This window comes from Hippichthys cyanospilos, chromosome 2 (assembly GCF_059441005.1).
Source record: "Hippichthys cyanospilos isolate Australia breed blue-spotted pipefish chromosome 2, RoL_Hcya_1.0, whole genome shotgun sequence".
NCBI lineage: Eukaryota > Metazoa > Chordata > Actinopteri > Syngnathiformes > Syngnathidae > Hippichthys > Hippichthys cyanospilos.
This window is the reverse complement of record NC_142370.1, coordinates 29,870,713-29,887,694: the sequence shown is the minus strand read 5'-3', so window position 1 is coordinate 29,887,694 and position 16,982 is coordinate 29,870,713. Positions and strand designations below refer to the sequence as shown.

At 40.4% G+C, this 16,982-nt stretch overlaps 1 protein-coding gene across 1 annotated transcript; it reads left to right on the top strand.

Annotated features, from left to right (window-relative positions):
* The first annotated feature begins 146 nt into the window (after window positions 1-146).
* ctnnbip1 (catenin, beta interacting protein 1) lies at window positions 147-16,678 on the top strand. The gene is made up of 4 exons (XM_088408702.1): window positions 147-277; window positions 7,499-7,613; window positions 7,838-7,928; window positions 14,119-16,678. The coding sequence occupies exons 2-4, from the start codon at window positions 7,518-7,520 to the stop codon at window positions 14,175-14,177; spliced, it is 246 nt and encodes an 81-aa protein (XP_088264828.1). The 5' UTR covers window positions 147-277; window positions 7,499-7,517; the 3' UTR covers window positions 14,178-16,678.
* Window positions 16,679-16,982: the final 304 nt, after the last annotated feature.

The window sequence follows — 16,982 nt, the reverse complement described above, 5'->3', positions numbered from 1 at the left end:
GGGCAAATCGTTTGACATGGATGTCAGCGAGTCATTTGTGTATTTTGGGCTGTGTGTTCAAGGGATATTTATAGTTTAATGTCAGGCGGAGGGGCCCGTGCGGTGTGGGCAGGGCTGCGGAGCGCAGCGCCCCTTGGGGCGAAGATAGGCGTTACACCAGGCAGCGGGACCGCTGAGCTGAGCGGCTGTGTGCGGACAGGAGGGATGTGACCCCGGAACAGGACGACGCACTCCATTCAAACACAGCGCACAAGAAAGAAAAGCTGGACCAGGAGGGGTAAGCTCGCCTTTGTTACTCGCTAACATTACCGGGGGCGAGTTCGGGCTATTTTCAAGATTCCTGGCTTCCCAGCAATCAAACAGAGCAGCGGCACCTGGTCGACGTTCGCACCCAAAGGAACTTGTTCATTCAAGGCTTTTGTCTCGGGGAGGCTAGCTAGTTAGCTTGGCTGCTTAGCATCGGCTACTTTACGCTGGCAATGCGTCAAGCGACCGCTCAATATATGTATATAGAAAAAAAACAACAACAACGCGAGTCACACAGTCCACGTTTTCTCCGTGCTATGTTCCACTCTGAAAAAATAAACGTTTAAAAAATCGCGATAAAAAGATGAGTCTTGCCTGCTAGCTGCGGCGTCGCTACAGTTTGAACGTCCCGCAACATCAAGCCATCACTGCAATTATGTTTCGCTCTTTTAAACATAAACACATATTCCAGGTATATTTCTGAGTTCCATTTGTATTCCCTGTCAGTTCGGTATAAGAGTAAAACTTGTGACAGTGTAAATAATAATAACCTAAATAAGTTACATGTATTCGTATCCATCAAGTGTCCAAGCCTTTACTGAACCAAGGCACATATTTAAAGCCGAAAACTAGCTCACAATCATTGAAAATGTTTATATATTTTGCAATGTAGTGGAAAAACACTTCATTGTTTTGCCTTCCGCTATACATGATTAGCATCAATAGATGGTGTGTTGTTTAACCCTCCTGTTATGTTAGTTTGCAAGCAACAACAATGAATTCTCTGGGTCACTTCGAAGCGGGATTTGTTTAGGTTTCCAAACGTATCTGGAATGCATTGAATCCAAATTCGATGAGTTGTGTCTTAAGTTATTTCATCAGAAACAGCAGTATTGTCTCTGGGTCAATTTGACCTGGAAGTGTGTTGAATTATCCAAAAGCTTTATTTGTGCGTTATCCTACTCACTAAAAAAAATTGCGATTTCTTTTTTCTTTTTCCACAGGAATAGTGGTAATATATGCGGGAACTCTGGGTCATTCTGACCCATGTTTAGCATAATTATTAAGAAATGTGTCAGAAATTTGCAAAGGCACAAACAAAAATGTGTGCAAATGCCATTTCTATCGGACATGTTGGTTATACATAATAAGCCTTGTTAATTACATAAATAAATAAATTTAAAATTTTTAAGGAGAGCGCTTCTTTTAATTCATCTTCTGTATTCATGTTTCCCATCCGTGAATGCACCTCAATTGTTTTTTCTTTGAGAGTCCACTAATGGCACAACTCCTCTTAGGCTCTTCTATTTTTGGATCATGCCTGCATGGATGCATTGTGCCACCCTGCCTCACAGTGTTCGCTTTCTGCATGCGAGGTTGCTGACGACCATTTATGTATTGGAGTTGGCACCCTTTCAGGAGCTTTGGGTGAGCGCGACGGCCCGATGGGGTCAAGTGCTGCGACCCCCCTCCTGGCATCGAGCGGCTTTTCTCATGTGCCCCAATATGTCAACCTCAGCCTGGTTTGCATGTCACCCTTACTGAATTGCTTGCTGAATTCTGTTATTCTGGCAGAGATTTAAAAAGCGACATTAAACCACGCTCCGCCCAAAGTTACTCCTCGCTTGCCTGTGAGATCAGTTCACAGCATCCATCTTGGCTTGGCACTGACTTTTTGCACCGTGTCAGCATTATCGAGCCATATAGTAGCCTCGTGTGATCTGTTATGTTGGCTTAAATGCTGCACATGTCCTTTTGTGAAACAACACAACTTGTCAAAATAGACAGCTGGCTCTAGTGGACCACTTGACTACTGTAAATTTAGCACTGTAAGATGCTACTTTTTTCTTACGCTTTGAACCCAGCAACTTATTGCACTACCAGGGTGCGATCTCCCAGGAAAGGAAGACAGGAGAACTATTGATTTAGAGTTCGAACCGCTATTTTACTCACCAACATGGAATTTTCAATCTGTTATGAAGGCATGATGTTGCTTTAAAAACAAATTTTTTTAAATCTTCTATTGTGTCATCTTTCTGCGTAAATATTAAATGTTACAACCTGCGGACAGAAATATATTTTGTTAACTTTTTGTTGGTGGTGCTTTCGTCCGAAAAATATGGTATAATTTCCTTTATTGGTTTGCGTCAAAGTATGATTGCCTATAGATCATAAATATTCTGTAAATTATGATTTGAAAACACTTTGCAATTTTGACAAAAGTTTAATGTTCAGAGCCTTTGGACAGATCCCCCCTTCTACTAAAATAGTTTTACAAATACATAGAAATTGCTAATTTGCCTAACTTGTGATATATTGTTTTAACATTTTATTATTAGCGCTGTTTGTCATTTGTACACTTGTGGAAGTTAACAATGTTTTAAGTGTTAATAAAAACATCTGTTGTCAATGTAATGCAAAAATAGTTTCACGTTTAATAGAGGTTTCCATATGAGTGCAGTTTGACCCAGACTCTATTTTTATTTCCAAAACAGAACGATTGTGGTCAGTTAGTGTCGCCATCATGCACATTTTGCTCAGATACAGCGCTTGGTTGCATGGCTGGCAAAACATATCATGTGGTTCATGGTATTTTTCACACATATATTTCTCATCGCAGAGAGAACATATAAGAATTCTCAAGTCATAATTTGATGCTGTGCCTTGACGTGCACACCTTTTGAAATCTCGCAGCCTGAACCCTCAGGGAACAACTTTAAAGCTGTAGCTTCTTTCGCAGTTCCTTTGAGCATCTCTCGTGCAAGGACATAAGGAGAACCTCAAACAGAATTAATTTTGACTGATGTTCTATGGTATGACATACTCTATCCTGAAATAAAACACTTTGGACTTATTTGTAAAGAGGTGCAAAGGATTCGTGTTTTTAATGCCATTATTATTCTTTACTGAAACAATTGGCTTTTGTTTAGTCACTGGGTGACAAACAAAAGTCCAATTCTTGCAATTATCCGTGTTAGTTAACTGCAAAGCCCATTTGAATTCTGTTATGAACCAATGGAGCTTCATTATTACTAACTCCATATTAGTCTTAAGTGTCACCTTAGAAAGCTTGAAGCAAATCTGTTCAGTTGTGCGAGACTGTTTGAGTTTATGCTTCAAGTGGTGACAACAAGACATGACCTACTTATCAAACACGTTTGCACAATCCAGTTCATCACCATTGTTTGCCAATACTGTCGCCATTGTTGTCGGCACGGTCCATGTGAGGAGGTAGCTTCAAACAAGGGCAGCGCGTCGACATTCAGTCAGTCGAAGTAAGCGGGTTTTTTTTTTTTTCAGCCTCTGGTGCTCGTTCATTTACCTCAGCAGCCACTGCCGATTGAGTCACTTGGCAGTTATGACCACCGCTGGGTAGAAAAAAAAAGTTGATATGTTTGTAGCTATCGGTGCAGCTGTTGAGTATTTTTGATAGTGGTGATGCCCATTCCACTTTGTCATCCCTCTTAAGCGGCCTTTTGTTAGTTTTTGTCTTTTAGGGGCTTTTTCATCAATTTTCACTGTTATATCACGCCAGTTTAGTGTGCACTGCAGTAACACTAGTCTCGGTGGAAAAACAAAATCAAATTATCTGAGTTTTGTAATATATTGTCGCGGCCCAGTTTGTAACAGTATCTAGAGCACAGCATTGGCCCAAAGTTTACCGCTATTTGTGGTATGTGTGCAATTTAACGTGTTTGAATACCTTTAGGCCATGAATATAAAACGATTACTTGTACGTCAGTAACTGAGCATACTTTCTTCTTCTTCAATTTACTTCAATTCTACGTTTTCTGATAACTATAACCTGGGTGATTGACACTCCAGACACAGACATAAAAGAAAAAAAAGCTTTTTTTTTTTTTTTTTGGAACTTATTGAGATTGTGACAGTTGGTTAAACATGACTATTACAATTATGCTATTAGGGTAGCTAATTTGAGAATGCATAGTTCCTGACACACTTGTAGGTTAGTCACTGTTAACAGACTTGCATTTTTGTGCAGTGCAGTTGGTAGCACAGTTAAAAGGAATTACTGTCCGTTACTTGGATATTCCAGTATGCTTCATCCTTGTGGTCACATAGCTGCTCTCCAGAACCGAGCCAGGCTGTTGGCAGCTCAGTTGGCACTCGCTGCAGCCATGCTTGCAGCCTACTTGTATTTCCCCGCACATTCGCAGAGGTTACTGGAGCGCCTCACTTGTGAATTCAAGTTATTTGTCTCACTCTGGTTTTCTCCAGATCAGCCGGAGTTCAGCATAGTCATTTTCTGTCTGTACATCTCAACTATATTTTGCTTACTTAACATTTGGGAGGAGACTAATTCTTGGCTCATTTCTGGTGCGTCTGCTTTCTAGAAGAGTTTGATTTGTGAAAACAGTCCAATGTTGTGCATGTGAGTTGTAGATTCTACCAAGTAGCAAACAGCACAAGTGGACAGGGCCATGCGTCACCACCACTTTCTGCCCTTCATGACCCTCTGCAAATAGGAGGACCTATCACATTGCATGTAATCCCTGAAAGCAGACTCAGCTAAATCAGTATAATTTGTTCCTAATGTCCTCTCGGAATTTCTCATCTTTGCTCTCCGGTCTTAAATAGTATGTCATGAATGACGAGATGAGTGTGTTATTTAAAGAGTTTATCAAGCGTCTTTCAAAAATGTTGCACTACAGTGTTGATGTCTCTGACATTCAGCAAATAGGTACTAAAATGAGGCTCATCTCATTTGCAGGAACCGTTTCTCCAGTTGTAAAGCCAACTATCCTTTATTTTGCCACTTTTCCATCTTGGAAGAATGATAAAAGCACAGTAGCATTTATTCACACAGCAATGTTGATAATATTGTTGTGAATGGAAATTGCAGCTTGTAATGCGTGCATATCCTGATGGCAACTTTGTGCTTTATTAAAATCGTTTGTCAGGATAAATGTCAATGTTTTTTTTGGGGGGAGGTGGGCTGTGATGCCCACAGGGCCTCAGCACCAACATCACAACTAGATAGCATAGCGTGAAGGAGGGCGGAAGGATTTTGGGAATGTTGATGGGGGGGCAAGGGGTTAGACCAAGCTCAGCATTAAAGAACGCCTTTGATTCCATCTGGAATTGGCTGCATGTGTCTAATCCCAGTTGAACATCCCTCAAGGGATTCGGGTATATCCAGCCCACCTAACATCAGACCCACACAAAGGGGCTTGACAGCATCTTTGTTGTTGTCCTTGAAATGTTGTAAAATGTCCAACGCAGAGGAGAAATCATGTGACAGTCATTGAACCAGATTTTAATAGTCACGAAACCAAAGAAAAGATCTGGTGGCTTGCTTTCAGTGACAAGCAATATCATCTAAGGATTTTCAGCTCTTTTGTTCCTTTCATTACATGCAATTATATTGACAGTGGGGCAAGATAAAATAATACAAATTATACCCTTCGAGCCAGCGTGCAGCCTGAGCATGGTGAGGACACTAAATATGTCCACATTTTCAAACATCAAGCGCTGACATCAAGCAGATCCAAATGTCTCTCTCATGAAAGCACACGGCCTATTTTATACGGAAAATGAATGAGAAATGTTAAACGCCTTTTTCCGCCAGACAGCTGTAAAAATGTTTTCGAGTCTCAAAATAGATATGAATATTAATGAGTTTTTGTTGTATAATTGCTCCTTTTTTCGGTAGAGGGTAGACTTTGGCAGTACCTTTAGGCTATTAGACATCGATCATCCACTAGCTCCATGACACAGTGGTGATGTATGTTATAATTTTGCTAAAATGTTAAGAAGTATGTAGATCAAATGTCAGGACAAAAAAATTTTGGCACAAAATGGTTGCTTCCTTGTATGCTAAAAACAGATGAATCATGTTGCTTAGATCATAATCCACAAAAGCAATATGAATCAAAATACCGCGGTTAGACAAGTGAAACTGCCCGGGACCTATTGTAAATAAAATGTTGCCATCTATTTTACGGGCTGTATAAATAGTTCTAGACCACCTACTTTCATCCTCAGCTGAAACGTGCAAGCGACCAATTTAATTGCTCTCACAATATTCCGCTTTCACCTAAGGTTGCTCGATTGAGCACGGGATCAGATCCGTCTATCCACTCACTCACGATGACAACCGAAACAGCAGCTCCATCCATGTACCCACATCCCTATTTGAGCCAACTCCTCAATTAACTATAGCCCTGCATCAAAAGGCCTGTCAAAATGTATTAGTGGCTCTTTTATATACTGTAGAGCCGGAATTAAATTGCCGGAGCGATCAGTGGCTCTTTAAGACAAATCTTAAGTAAGGAACAAATCCTTTCTTGCATACTGATTTTCTTTTCTCCAAGGTTTATCCTTCATTGTTTCATTTAGATTCGTGCCTCTTTTGTATAAAGCAGAGTTTGCACTTTTTCAGTTTGCAAAAGCTGGTTGTATATGAAGCTGCATCACATACTGCATGATAGCTAGGATCTAATGCAACACCAGTGTGTGCGTGCGTGCTTCCTCTGGTTTCTTTTATCGCCCTCTGACAATTCTCCCCACTTGCTCCCTCTCTGCCTATATTTTGCATCTCTGCAGACTGACAGCAAAAATAGGTCATTAGTTAGACTGAGAAGCGATGGAAGGAGCAGCCAGGGATGAGATCTGTGAGAAAACGTACATTAAATATTAATGAGGTCTTGCCGACTGTGTAGCTGGGACTACTGATGAGCTTCTAACAATTTATTCCTGCCTAAGGTGGGGTGTGATGGCGGGGGATGTGAGATTCTGATGTGAGATCATCATCATCACTTTATGAGAATATACAACAATGCACCTAGATCATTTTCCCTGCGCTCTCCTTTTGCATTTCTGAATAATGAACTCAATGCGAGCAGAGCTCTGATCAACTGTCACCAGCAGGGCTGTAGAATTTAATGTATTTTTAGACTCAACTATTCTACCAATTATTCGACTGATTGGGTAAATAAATATGAAAATATTTTGAATTAAAACTTCGTCGTCTTCACGTTCCATACTAATATTATTGACCGAGTGTGTGAGGCGCCTGGCCTGCTGACTGACTAGGGTGTCAGTTAATAAGAGTGTAGTTGGCTGTTGTGAGTTGAGGGTCATTGGGATCAAAGGAGTTAGTCCCTTCAATAAGTTGTGTTTTGATTCTTTTCCCTTGTGCATATCGGTCTTTATTTAAAGACTTTACTATGTTTTGTTTTTTGTTGTTTTTCTTCATGTAAAGCGGCCCTGTTGTGTTGTTTGTATCCAGAGCCACAGGAGCAGGGGGGATGAACCGCGAGGAGGCCCCGGGAAAGTCTCCTGAAGACATGTACATCCAGCAGAAAGTGCGGGTCCTGCTCATGCTTAAAAAAATGGGATCAAATGTACGTAGAACACACAATCATCTTGTCCAGCTGGTATCGAGTACCTCAGCTTGCATCTGCAATTGGTTCAAATTTGCATCGGAATATCTTGGTTACCCTATTCATCTACATGATGGGGGGAAGTGTGTAATGCCAAGTGCAGTTGCAAAAAAATGTACTGTGTCTTGGTAAAAGCAGAAATACATTCATTATGCATTATACATATTTTTTTACATTATGTCCAGCTTACGCCAAGTGAAGAGGCTTTTCTCCGGAGTTATGCAGGTGTGGTCCACAGTCAGATGAGCCAGCTACCGCAGCATAGCATCGATCAGGGTAAGGCGGACACACAGAGAAACACACAAATTCATCCCATTGACATAATGTATTTTACAGCCACTAATCCTTAAACCAACCTCAACCGGAATCCAATTCAAACCTGAACTCTAAAAGTATATCTTGGCCTTCAAAAGATCTGGACTAGTGGGCCGCAACAAAAGGACCCCACTAGGACAAAATGTAAATGTAGCAAAAATTACACGCACACACAGTAGAGCATCCTGGTTAGGGTATTCACACGTCACAGTGCACCTTTGTAACTGTCACGAAACTGTAAGAAATCCCTACACACATTTTTTTGGGTGTGTGCAACCCCAGCAGATCTCACAGGTTCCCTGACTCAAGCCCACTCAGTGTCCCACAGCACTCGAGGATTACTCACACAAGCAAACAAAACTCACTGCAAGAGAGTGAATCATCCTATGTGCTACGCTGGCTTTTTTATTTTTAGCAACTGCTTTTCACACAGATCCCAGGTAGCACTGTGAACAAGTGAACAGCCAAATTGTAAAAATTATAAGCGTGAGGTGTGGTTGCTGTGATAAATTTTCGCCACCAGATGACGCCTTTGATCACATTTTACCTCTAACTACGCTTTTTCTTATTAGACTGCCACGAGAGGGCACTGTCTTGACGTTAAATGGGAAGACTATGACTACAAAAAAAGCCCTTAATGGCCTGCAATATTTAACTCCTTTCTGTATCATATTATATTTTACACTCATTATAAAGTATGTTATGCACCCTCCCCCCTCTTGGGATAGTAGTGATATATAGCAACACAGTATCAGTACAAGTAAGGAGAAGCCCAGTGCTTCTACCAACACAGCTGGCAAAAGGTGTGTGGTGTATGCATTATGCATTACAGAAAGAGACGCATTTAGTGTCCGTTGGCAGACTGCTGGCCCCCTCCCACTGTGTGCTAATAAATAATTAGTGGTGTTCATTTTATCCAAAGTGCCATGATTAGGCCTTGTGGAACTAACTGCAGTGCAGTTAATCACTTGCACATGTTCAGTCCAGCGCTCAAGGACATCCGTTATAACCATCAAGGTGATTTGAACAGGTTCATTAACATAAATTCCACAGTTTGATCTCATTTATATTTAGTTATTTTGCAAACATATACACAATACTATTTATTCAACTATAACTTCTTAAATCCAGAAGTGACCCATCTCAAATTGTTATTGCTTTGTGATAAAATGAAGACAGTTTAAAATAATGAATAGCTGCATAATCGAGTTTTGGGAAATAATGAAAGAAAGTTGAAGTTTATTGCGTTTCATTGTACAGTAATATGATGAGTTCTTTAAGTGTGCCGTAGTACTCAAAGGGTTTATTTACACAACATGGTTGTAAGATCTTATTTAATCTTATTTCGTAATGACAAAAATAGACAGTTTGTCAACATGATAAAAACTGCAGCAGAATGTGTAACATGATACCTTTTTTTCCTCTCTTTCTTTTTCCTTGTGTTGGATGGATTATCTCCAATAAACCCACGTGTCACACATGTTAAATTGGTATGATAAGAGTTGCAATTAATAATTAAACAGTCTCTATCTGGTTGGCTCTGGGGTGTATGACTCCTTCATCTTAGCATGCCAAGGTTTCATTTTTGGTTTCCTCTTTTAAACAGCAGTTCTTCAACATTACACAGCAATATGCTAATGGGGGGTAAATGTACTGAAGCAGAGGTCACGTGGTCCTTTTTGATAGCAGCATCTCTGGAGGTTCTCATCTCAATCGTGTCATGTGTCAGCCACAGCATAATCGATTAGGTGACGGCATGCCTGCAAGATGTTAGGTCCTGCTGCACTCCATTTTGGATGAGTCAGGGGAGTGCATTCTCATTTGGGAGATTTTTTTTTTTTTTCTCTCAAAAACACATTTTGTCATGTTTCGTGTCCAGAAGTGCACTGCTGCTTAAACAAAAGCTGTGGTTTCTTCCCCCTAAAAAAGTGGAAGAACCAATGCGGACGAATAGCGCTAAAGATATAATATCTCGGGAAGTCTCCCTGTCACCACATTTGCATTAGACCTATTTTTAATTGGCTCATTACCATACATGCAAACATGGGATGTTTTGCAATTTTAATCAGATTGAGGGAGGCAGCTTTTCTGTCGTATATGGAAAATGCATACTTACTTTTTTTCATCTGCTGTTGAAATTCTAAGGTTTGTGATTTGAACAGATTCCTGCCAGATCCTAATTAAAAACATGGGGAAAAAATGTGTACTATATCCTGCGGTAATGTTATCTAAATAAAAAATAAAAATAACAGAGATTTTAGGCTATGTTCACACTGGTAAATGGACTTCACTTTTCTACCTCAGGTACTCAAAGCGCTTTACACTAACTAGTCATTTAACTACTGATGACGCAGCATCAGGAGCAACTGGGGGTTCAGTGTCTTGCTCAGGCACTTAGACACGGTCTTGATGGTCGAAGGATCGAACCCACGGCCTTTCGGCTGGGAGACGACCACTCTCCCACCGAGCCGAAAATCAGAATTGACCAGAAAGCCTTGCAGTGTGAACGTCCTGTAGCCTTAGTCGTTGGTTTGTTTCAAGAACGGCATTTCATAAAACTACGCTAACTACGTTAGTCGCCGTCACAGTAAGCCGGACCAATGGGATCGCTACCGCTTCTTGTTTAACAATGGGAAGTTCTTCCCCCCCAGAAACAGAAGGACGCGTCAACAAAAGCGCAGATACGAAAAGGAGTTGCCATAGCAACCTCACTTGTCCCAGGAAATGTAGGATCCCCTGTGGGTTTTCGGTGTTGTTGCGACACACTGCAGCAGTAGATTGCAATGAGAGGCTAGCACGTTAATTACACAGCCCGAGTGTGAGATTTTAATTCTCAGCTGTCAGTTGCATTTCGTCTTGCACAAATTGTACAAGTCGCTTGATGAATGTCTTAGTTTTGCTTTGCAGTGTCTGAAAATGCAAACCTGTTGTGTATGGCTGGATTTCCCATCAAAATCAAGCCAAGAAAATATTTGATGTTTGACTGCAAAAATGCGTCACACCTATCCAGGGTGCCTCAATAAATCTCGTATGTTGCCCAAAGAAGCATTTAAAATCTTGAGCAATTGTCCCCCAAATGTATGTATACACATGAAAATATAATAAAACTCAAACATGTTTTATTTCGATTTATCGTAGTTTCTTCATAAAGGAAAACCGCCACTTATATGTACAAAAAAATGTCAAATTTATGTGGAAATGATTCTGAACAAAATTTGCAATGTTTTGAGCAATAAATCTAAATGTTCTAATTAATTAGCGTTTTTCAAACTCAATCATTTAAAAAATTAGATAAATCATGAAATTAAGGTTTTGCACAATAGTTTCATAATATAGTTATTACTACTTACAGTAATTGTACCATTTAAGCAAGTTATGCTCAAGCTATGAATCTTTTTTTTTTTCACAAGTTATGAAATTAAGTTTAAGTTCAAACTGATTTTAAATCAGTATATATTAATGTTGTCTGACTATTTTGAATACCATTTAAAAACAATTTTCCAAACCTTTTCAGATGAATGGTGGTGTGGGGAAAAAAAAAAATCAAGATTTTATTTTTGAGCATTGTCGCCCAGCCCTAATGTTATATGACCATCGTATGGCTGTATACATTGTTTCATTGATATGTTAATAAGGCAACGCTTGCTAATATTATCCAAAATATTTGGAGCTTTGTACTTATATATCAAACTATTTTATTAATGTGCGAGGCCTCCTTAAAAATTGCACTCATTCATCAAGTAAGCTGTGATTCATTATCCAAATGTGCATCTTATCTGCTTTTTGTTGTCAACATGTTAAGCTTACCCACAGTGTGCTGGGAGCACAGATTGTGACCTAGAACACTCCTACTAAGTAAACATTCAGTGACATTTCAAATTCATCCACATGCAAAAAATCCACTTCTCTATTAAAACCCTAATAAATTCAAGCAATAAAAAAAGGTGCAAAATTTGTATATTCCTGCACTGACTGATTTTTTTTCAACCAGCTACAAGACTACTTAAAGTGTTTATGACATTGCAAATAGGATTACAGGCCTGTTGTTTGTTTTTGTGGATGTTGTGGATGTCATGGGGTGGTTTGGCTCCCAGCTACTGCTGGACATTGAGCTGCATTGAAACACATTAAAAGCATTTGCCTGCAGCATTCTGGCCATTATCTGTCGCCTGGCAACGGCTTTTCCAGGCCCGGCCTTCCCCGTGCCTAAGCCACAGCTTCTTTGTGCTGCCCTTTAATGCGTGTTGAAGGGTGTGTACGGGGTATGTTTGCTTGTGGCGGATAGGAGTCCGAATCATGACTCATAAAGTGAAACAGATGCAACCTGCCCCGTCCTCCCCCCGGTTCCCATCTTTCCTTTAGTCATTCTGCTAAAGTTAAGCCGTGTCAAACATTTTGTTGTGTAGAAGTCAGCCGGAATGCCAATGTGAAGCGTTGCGCAATTGTTCATTCTCCCGACGCGCACCTGCCTCCCTAACTGCAAATATAAACATGCCGTGTCCCGTTTCCTCTCGCCTGTTTGGCGGCTTCATTACCATAACCTCATTTGGTAGGCCGGTGAGATCCCATGGGACCAGAAGCTTCAAAGTTTGCATTAAAAGCCTCCACCCCCCCTTCAAAAAAAGCAGCTTACCAAGCTCGAACTAAATGCTGGACGCTAACATGCTAATTGTCTCTCAGTCTGCTGAGGAGTCTCAACTGTTTGTGGCAAATAAAGGAAAAAAAAAGCTCGAGGTCTATGGCCTACTTTGATATCTGGCACGGTAATTAAATCTTAACAGGCTGAGGGCTGTGGAGATAACAGCTTTTTTAAGTTTTAAGTAATCATTAGCTGCTGTTTCCTTTTTGGCTGTCAAAGGTGTTGGTGGTATTTATGTCAGCATTGATTTCAGCAACACTTGCAACAAAACAGGAGTCGAACAAGAAATGGCTTTACAATTGGAGTTTATGTTGGATCCTCAGTGAACCCTTTAGGGCACATATTGTATGTTAATGTATTTTCATTCAAGTGGATCATTTTCAGTTTGCTGTCGATCCATTTCTGCACATCATATAAGGCCACTTTCAAATGATTATTAAACAGATTACTTTATCACTTGTAGAATTTTCTACATAAGATTCACGCGTTTTTCAAGATTTCTAACATGTAATCGTAAATTTACCAAATAGCATCATAGCTGTTTTTCAAGAATGTGGGAGGTTTAATTCGAGTTTGCCAAGTTGTTCAAAGGTTTCTCAGCAGGTGTGTGCCGCTATGACAACATGAAGAATCAACGAGCCTTTGTTAACGGCATGCAGCCACTCTCTGTCCAGAAGTGGGACTTGATTCATTACAGTTTTCTGGTCAATTTCACTAAAAGGAAAAATGAAATGATCCAGCCCTGCACACTCCGACTTTTGGGTCAAGTTTGAAGGAATTTATACATTCAGGAGCAAAGTAAGGATGTGTATGATGAAATTGACTCTAATGTGGACCCCACAAAAAATAGCCAAGCAGGAATAGGCAATGGTTAAATCTACATAAGTATTCACAAATTAAGCTCTGGGGGTTCTTGTTTCCTCTGATCATATGTGATGTTTCTACAGCTTCACGTCGTAAATTTTTGGGGTGTAAAAACACACGCACGCACACATATTTGTTTTGAATTCAAATGGGGTAGGGAACTTTAGTTACTTGAAAACACCTGATTCATTATCAGTTTTCCATAGAGCTTGTTGAATCGGGTGTGGTGGAAGAGGGAGATATTGAAAATGAGCAACTAGAGTGCCCTACTCCTGAATTAAAAGATACGAGTACATTACAGTTGAAGTGAATTGAATCGGTTCATTTTGAAATATATTAAGGTACGTATTACTTCGTATTTCATTGAAATAGCTATATCTTAGAAGGAAACTGAAAATGTATACCTTAGTAGGGCTATCGCTAGCTAATATTTTTGGAAATGAGTCAAATGCTTTATTCTGATCACACACAAAAGATAAACAACCTTAAATGAGGCACTACAGAAATAAGACATTTGAAGGGCAGCCGAATTGACAGCCCGGGTCGGCAGGAGGTCAAATGACGCCTCACAGGATTGCGCTTCCAAAACTGTTTAAAAAAAAAAAAAAAAAAAAACACACATTTCCTGTCTGACTCTTTGTCTGACAGGCGCGGAAGACGTAGTGATGGCGTTCTCGCGGTCAGAGACGGAAGATCGACGACAGTGACGCTGAGCCCCGCCCACCCCGGCCATATCCACATATGTACGCGACACACATGAGCTCCAGAGTGGGAGGCTTGACCCCGGAAGGGACAGACAGACCTGTTCTGTCTGTCTCCCTTCCAATTTAGAGGAGGCGCGCTCAGAGCGGATCGCCCCCACGGCGACTCCCTGCTCATCCGTCAACGCGGATGACAGCGCAAACGCTCGGAATTCTATGAACGAACATCAAATGTACTTTCTTTTTTGTGTGTGTGTTTTTTTTGTCGGTCACGTGTTGGATCAAGTGAGAAGCCGCGACAGTCGTGATTGATCTGCGGGGCCCGTTTTGTTAACCCCAGCTGCTGTTTTAACAAAGTCGCCATTTTAGGTCACATGGAGCGTTCAGCGGCGAACTGAACATTCGGCGTTACATTGGTGTTGCTGAACATCGGTTTTATCACACAACACCATGGAGGCGAATCAGGTTTTGTCGATTGCTACCTCTGAGGTCATAAAGATATATGCCCTCACGTTATGGACTTTTAAAGATTAAAAAAAAAAAAATCCCGAACATGTAAATACATTTATCATTGCTTGAGTGCATTTCGACCAATCAGAAGCCTCTATTCCTCAACATGCGAATCGGCGCCCGAAACAACTCAAACGAATTTTCTTAACGCACATGTGTTTTAAAATGAACTCGGACAAGTTTTCTTGCAAAATCGACTTGGGAAACGTGGTGGTGACGCTTTTAAAAATGAAAGCCCCCCACAAATCGTTTGGGCAAAGCTCACTCTTCAACAATTATGTTTTCACATAATTAGCCATGTGCGGGTATACACGATCTTCATTGTCTGTGTTGAGTTCACACATGATGCTAAAGCTAGCAGCTAGCGAATGTCTGTGTGTATTTGTGTTCATGTTCATTCACAGCCTGCCCGCCATCCATCACCCGTTGTCAATTACGGGAGGGTCATTTTTGAACGGATCCCAAATTTGCGCTTGTGCCGCTTTATTTTCCAATAAGTGTGAACAACAACAACATTACCGTATTTTCCGCGCCATGAAGCGCATTCCTGATTATGAGGTCCATTTCCATACTCAACCCATATATAGTGGCCACCGTATTAAAAGGCGCATGCTCAAATATATGAAGGTGAACGTACGTAATGTTCCCTAAATGGTTTATCGCTTCCAGCGTACTGTATATAATATGTAATATACCATTACAGTTTTATCACTCCCAGCGTAGATATAGATATAGCTGTCAGCATACATACTGTACGTATTACATAATACGCCTGATGTACGTAACACGTAGTTTTCTCTGTGGTTTTATCGCTGCCAGCATAAGTACTATATGTAATACGTAATGTTCTCTAGTTTATCGGTTTATCGCTGCCAGCGTACGTCATTGCGCATATTACGCAATGTTTCGGTTTGGCGCATCCCTGCTAGCGGGTGTGTTCCTTCGCTTATGTTTTTGTGTGTCGGCGGGAAATTGTCCGACCGTTACCAAATTCGGTTAACATGAATTTTCATACTGATTTTGGCACTCAGTGCACACACAAAGTAAATTGGATTGTAGGGTGCACGTTTGATGTTTGAGAAAATTAAAGGTTTTTATTTGCGCCTTATGGTGCGGAAAATACGGTACACGAGCAAACGTTTTTTGGGGGGTCATTGTGACACGGAAAAAAAAAGGTTTATTTTCTACAGTTACTCGGAAAAAATGGAAATGTGTGCTTTTTTTTGGGATTAACACATTGAGACATTTGTTGACAAAACAAGACATGTAATTTATTGTTTACTGAACCGATTGCTGTTCCTCCGCATCGTTGCAGTGATCAAAACTATTGTTTTTTTTTTTTTTTTTAACTTCAAGGAACCAAAACACAGAATTGTGTGTGCTATTTGTGGTCGTATTGTTTCTCTTGCACTACTATCAAATGGGATATTGGCCAGACAAAAAAAAAGGTTTTGATACACAGAAAAAAATGTCTTAATCGACTCAACCTATTGATCTTCACCAAGCAGGGTGCTTTTCTAGTCACACACTCAGTATTTAATGTTTTGAGTACACTTTGTATAACTTAATGATGTCATTGTAACCTTTGAAAGTCAAGCACGTCTGGTGAGGAGGTTTCGCCTCGTCACACCTTGGCCATTGTGCGTTTTTTTTTTTTTTTTTATGTCCTCAGCAATCAACTTAAACAGCCAACAGATGGGATAACAAAGAAATATCTTTGTTGCGTTTTGTTCTCTATTATTTGTCTATGCATCTTTTTTCCCCTTTTCTGAAATCATCATTATTGTACATTTCGCTTATCAGGGTTGTTTTACAACCTTTATTTTGCTGCGTGTGTTTGAATGTTTGTGTGCGTTTATTTTTGTTTGTGTGAGAGAGAGGAAGAGATTGCGCACGCTGCTGTTGGATTTTTACTGTGATAACTTTGTTTGTTTTATAGAAGGGGGACTTTGTATATTATTTTAATGTCAACATTGATTCGTTCTGTCTGTTTGTTTGTTTGTTTGGGGGTTTTTTGGGGGGGGGGGGGCTGACAATGTCTTGACCTGAATCTTCCAAACCAACTGAACCATTAAAGACATTTGAAACAGTGACCTACTCTCTCGTTTTCTTCAACAGTTTTGATGGCCTATGAACACAGCATGTTGTGAAAGTTTCATTGCTTATACTAAAGATTGCATACACACAGTAAACACACATATATATATTTTTTTTTATGTTGTGATTGTGTGCTGCTTTTGAGGGCCTCCCACTGGGTGAGGCAAAACCAAGAAGAATCCGCTGCGGAGGAGGGAATGGCAC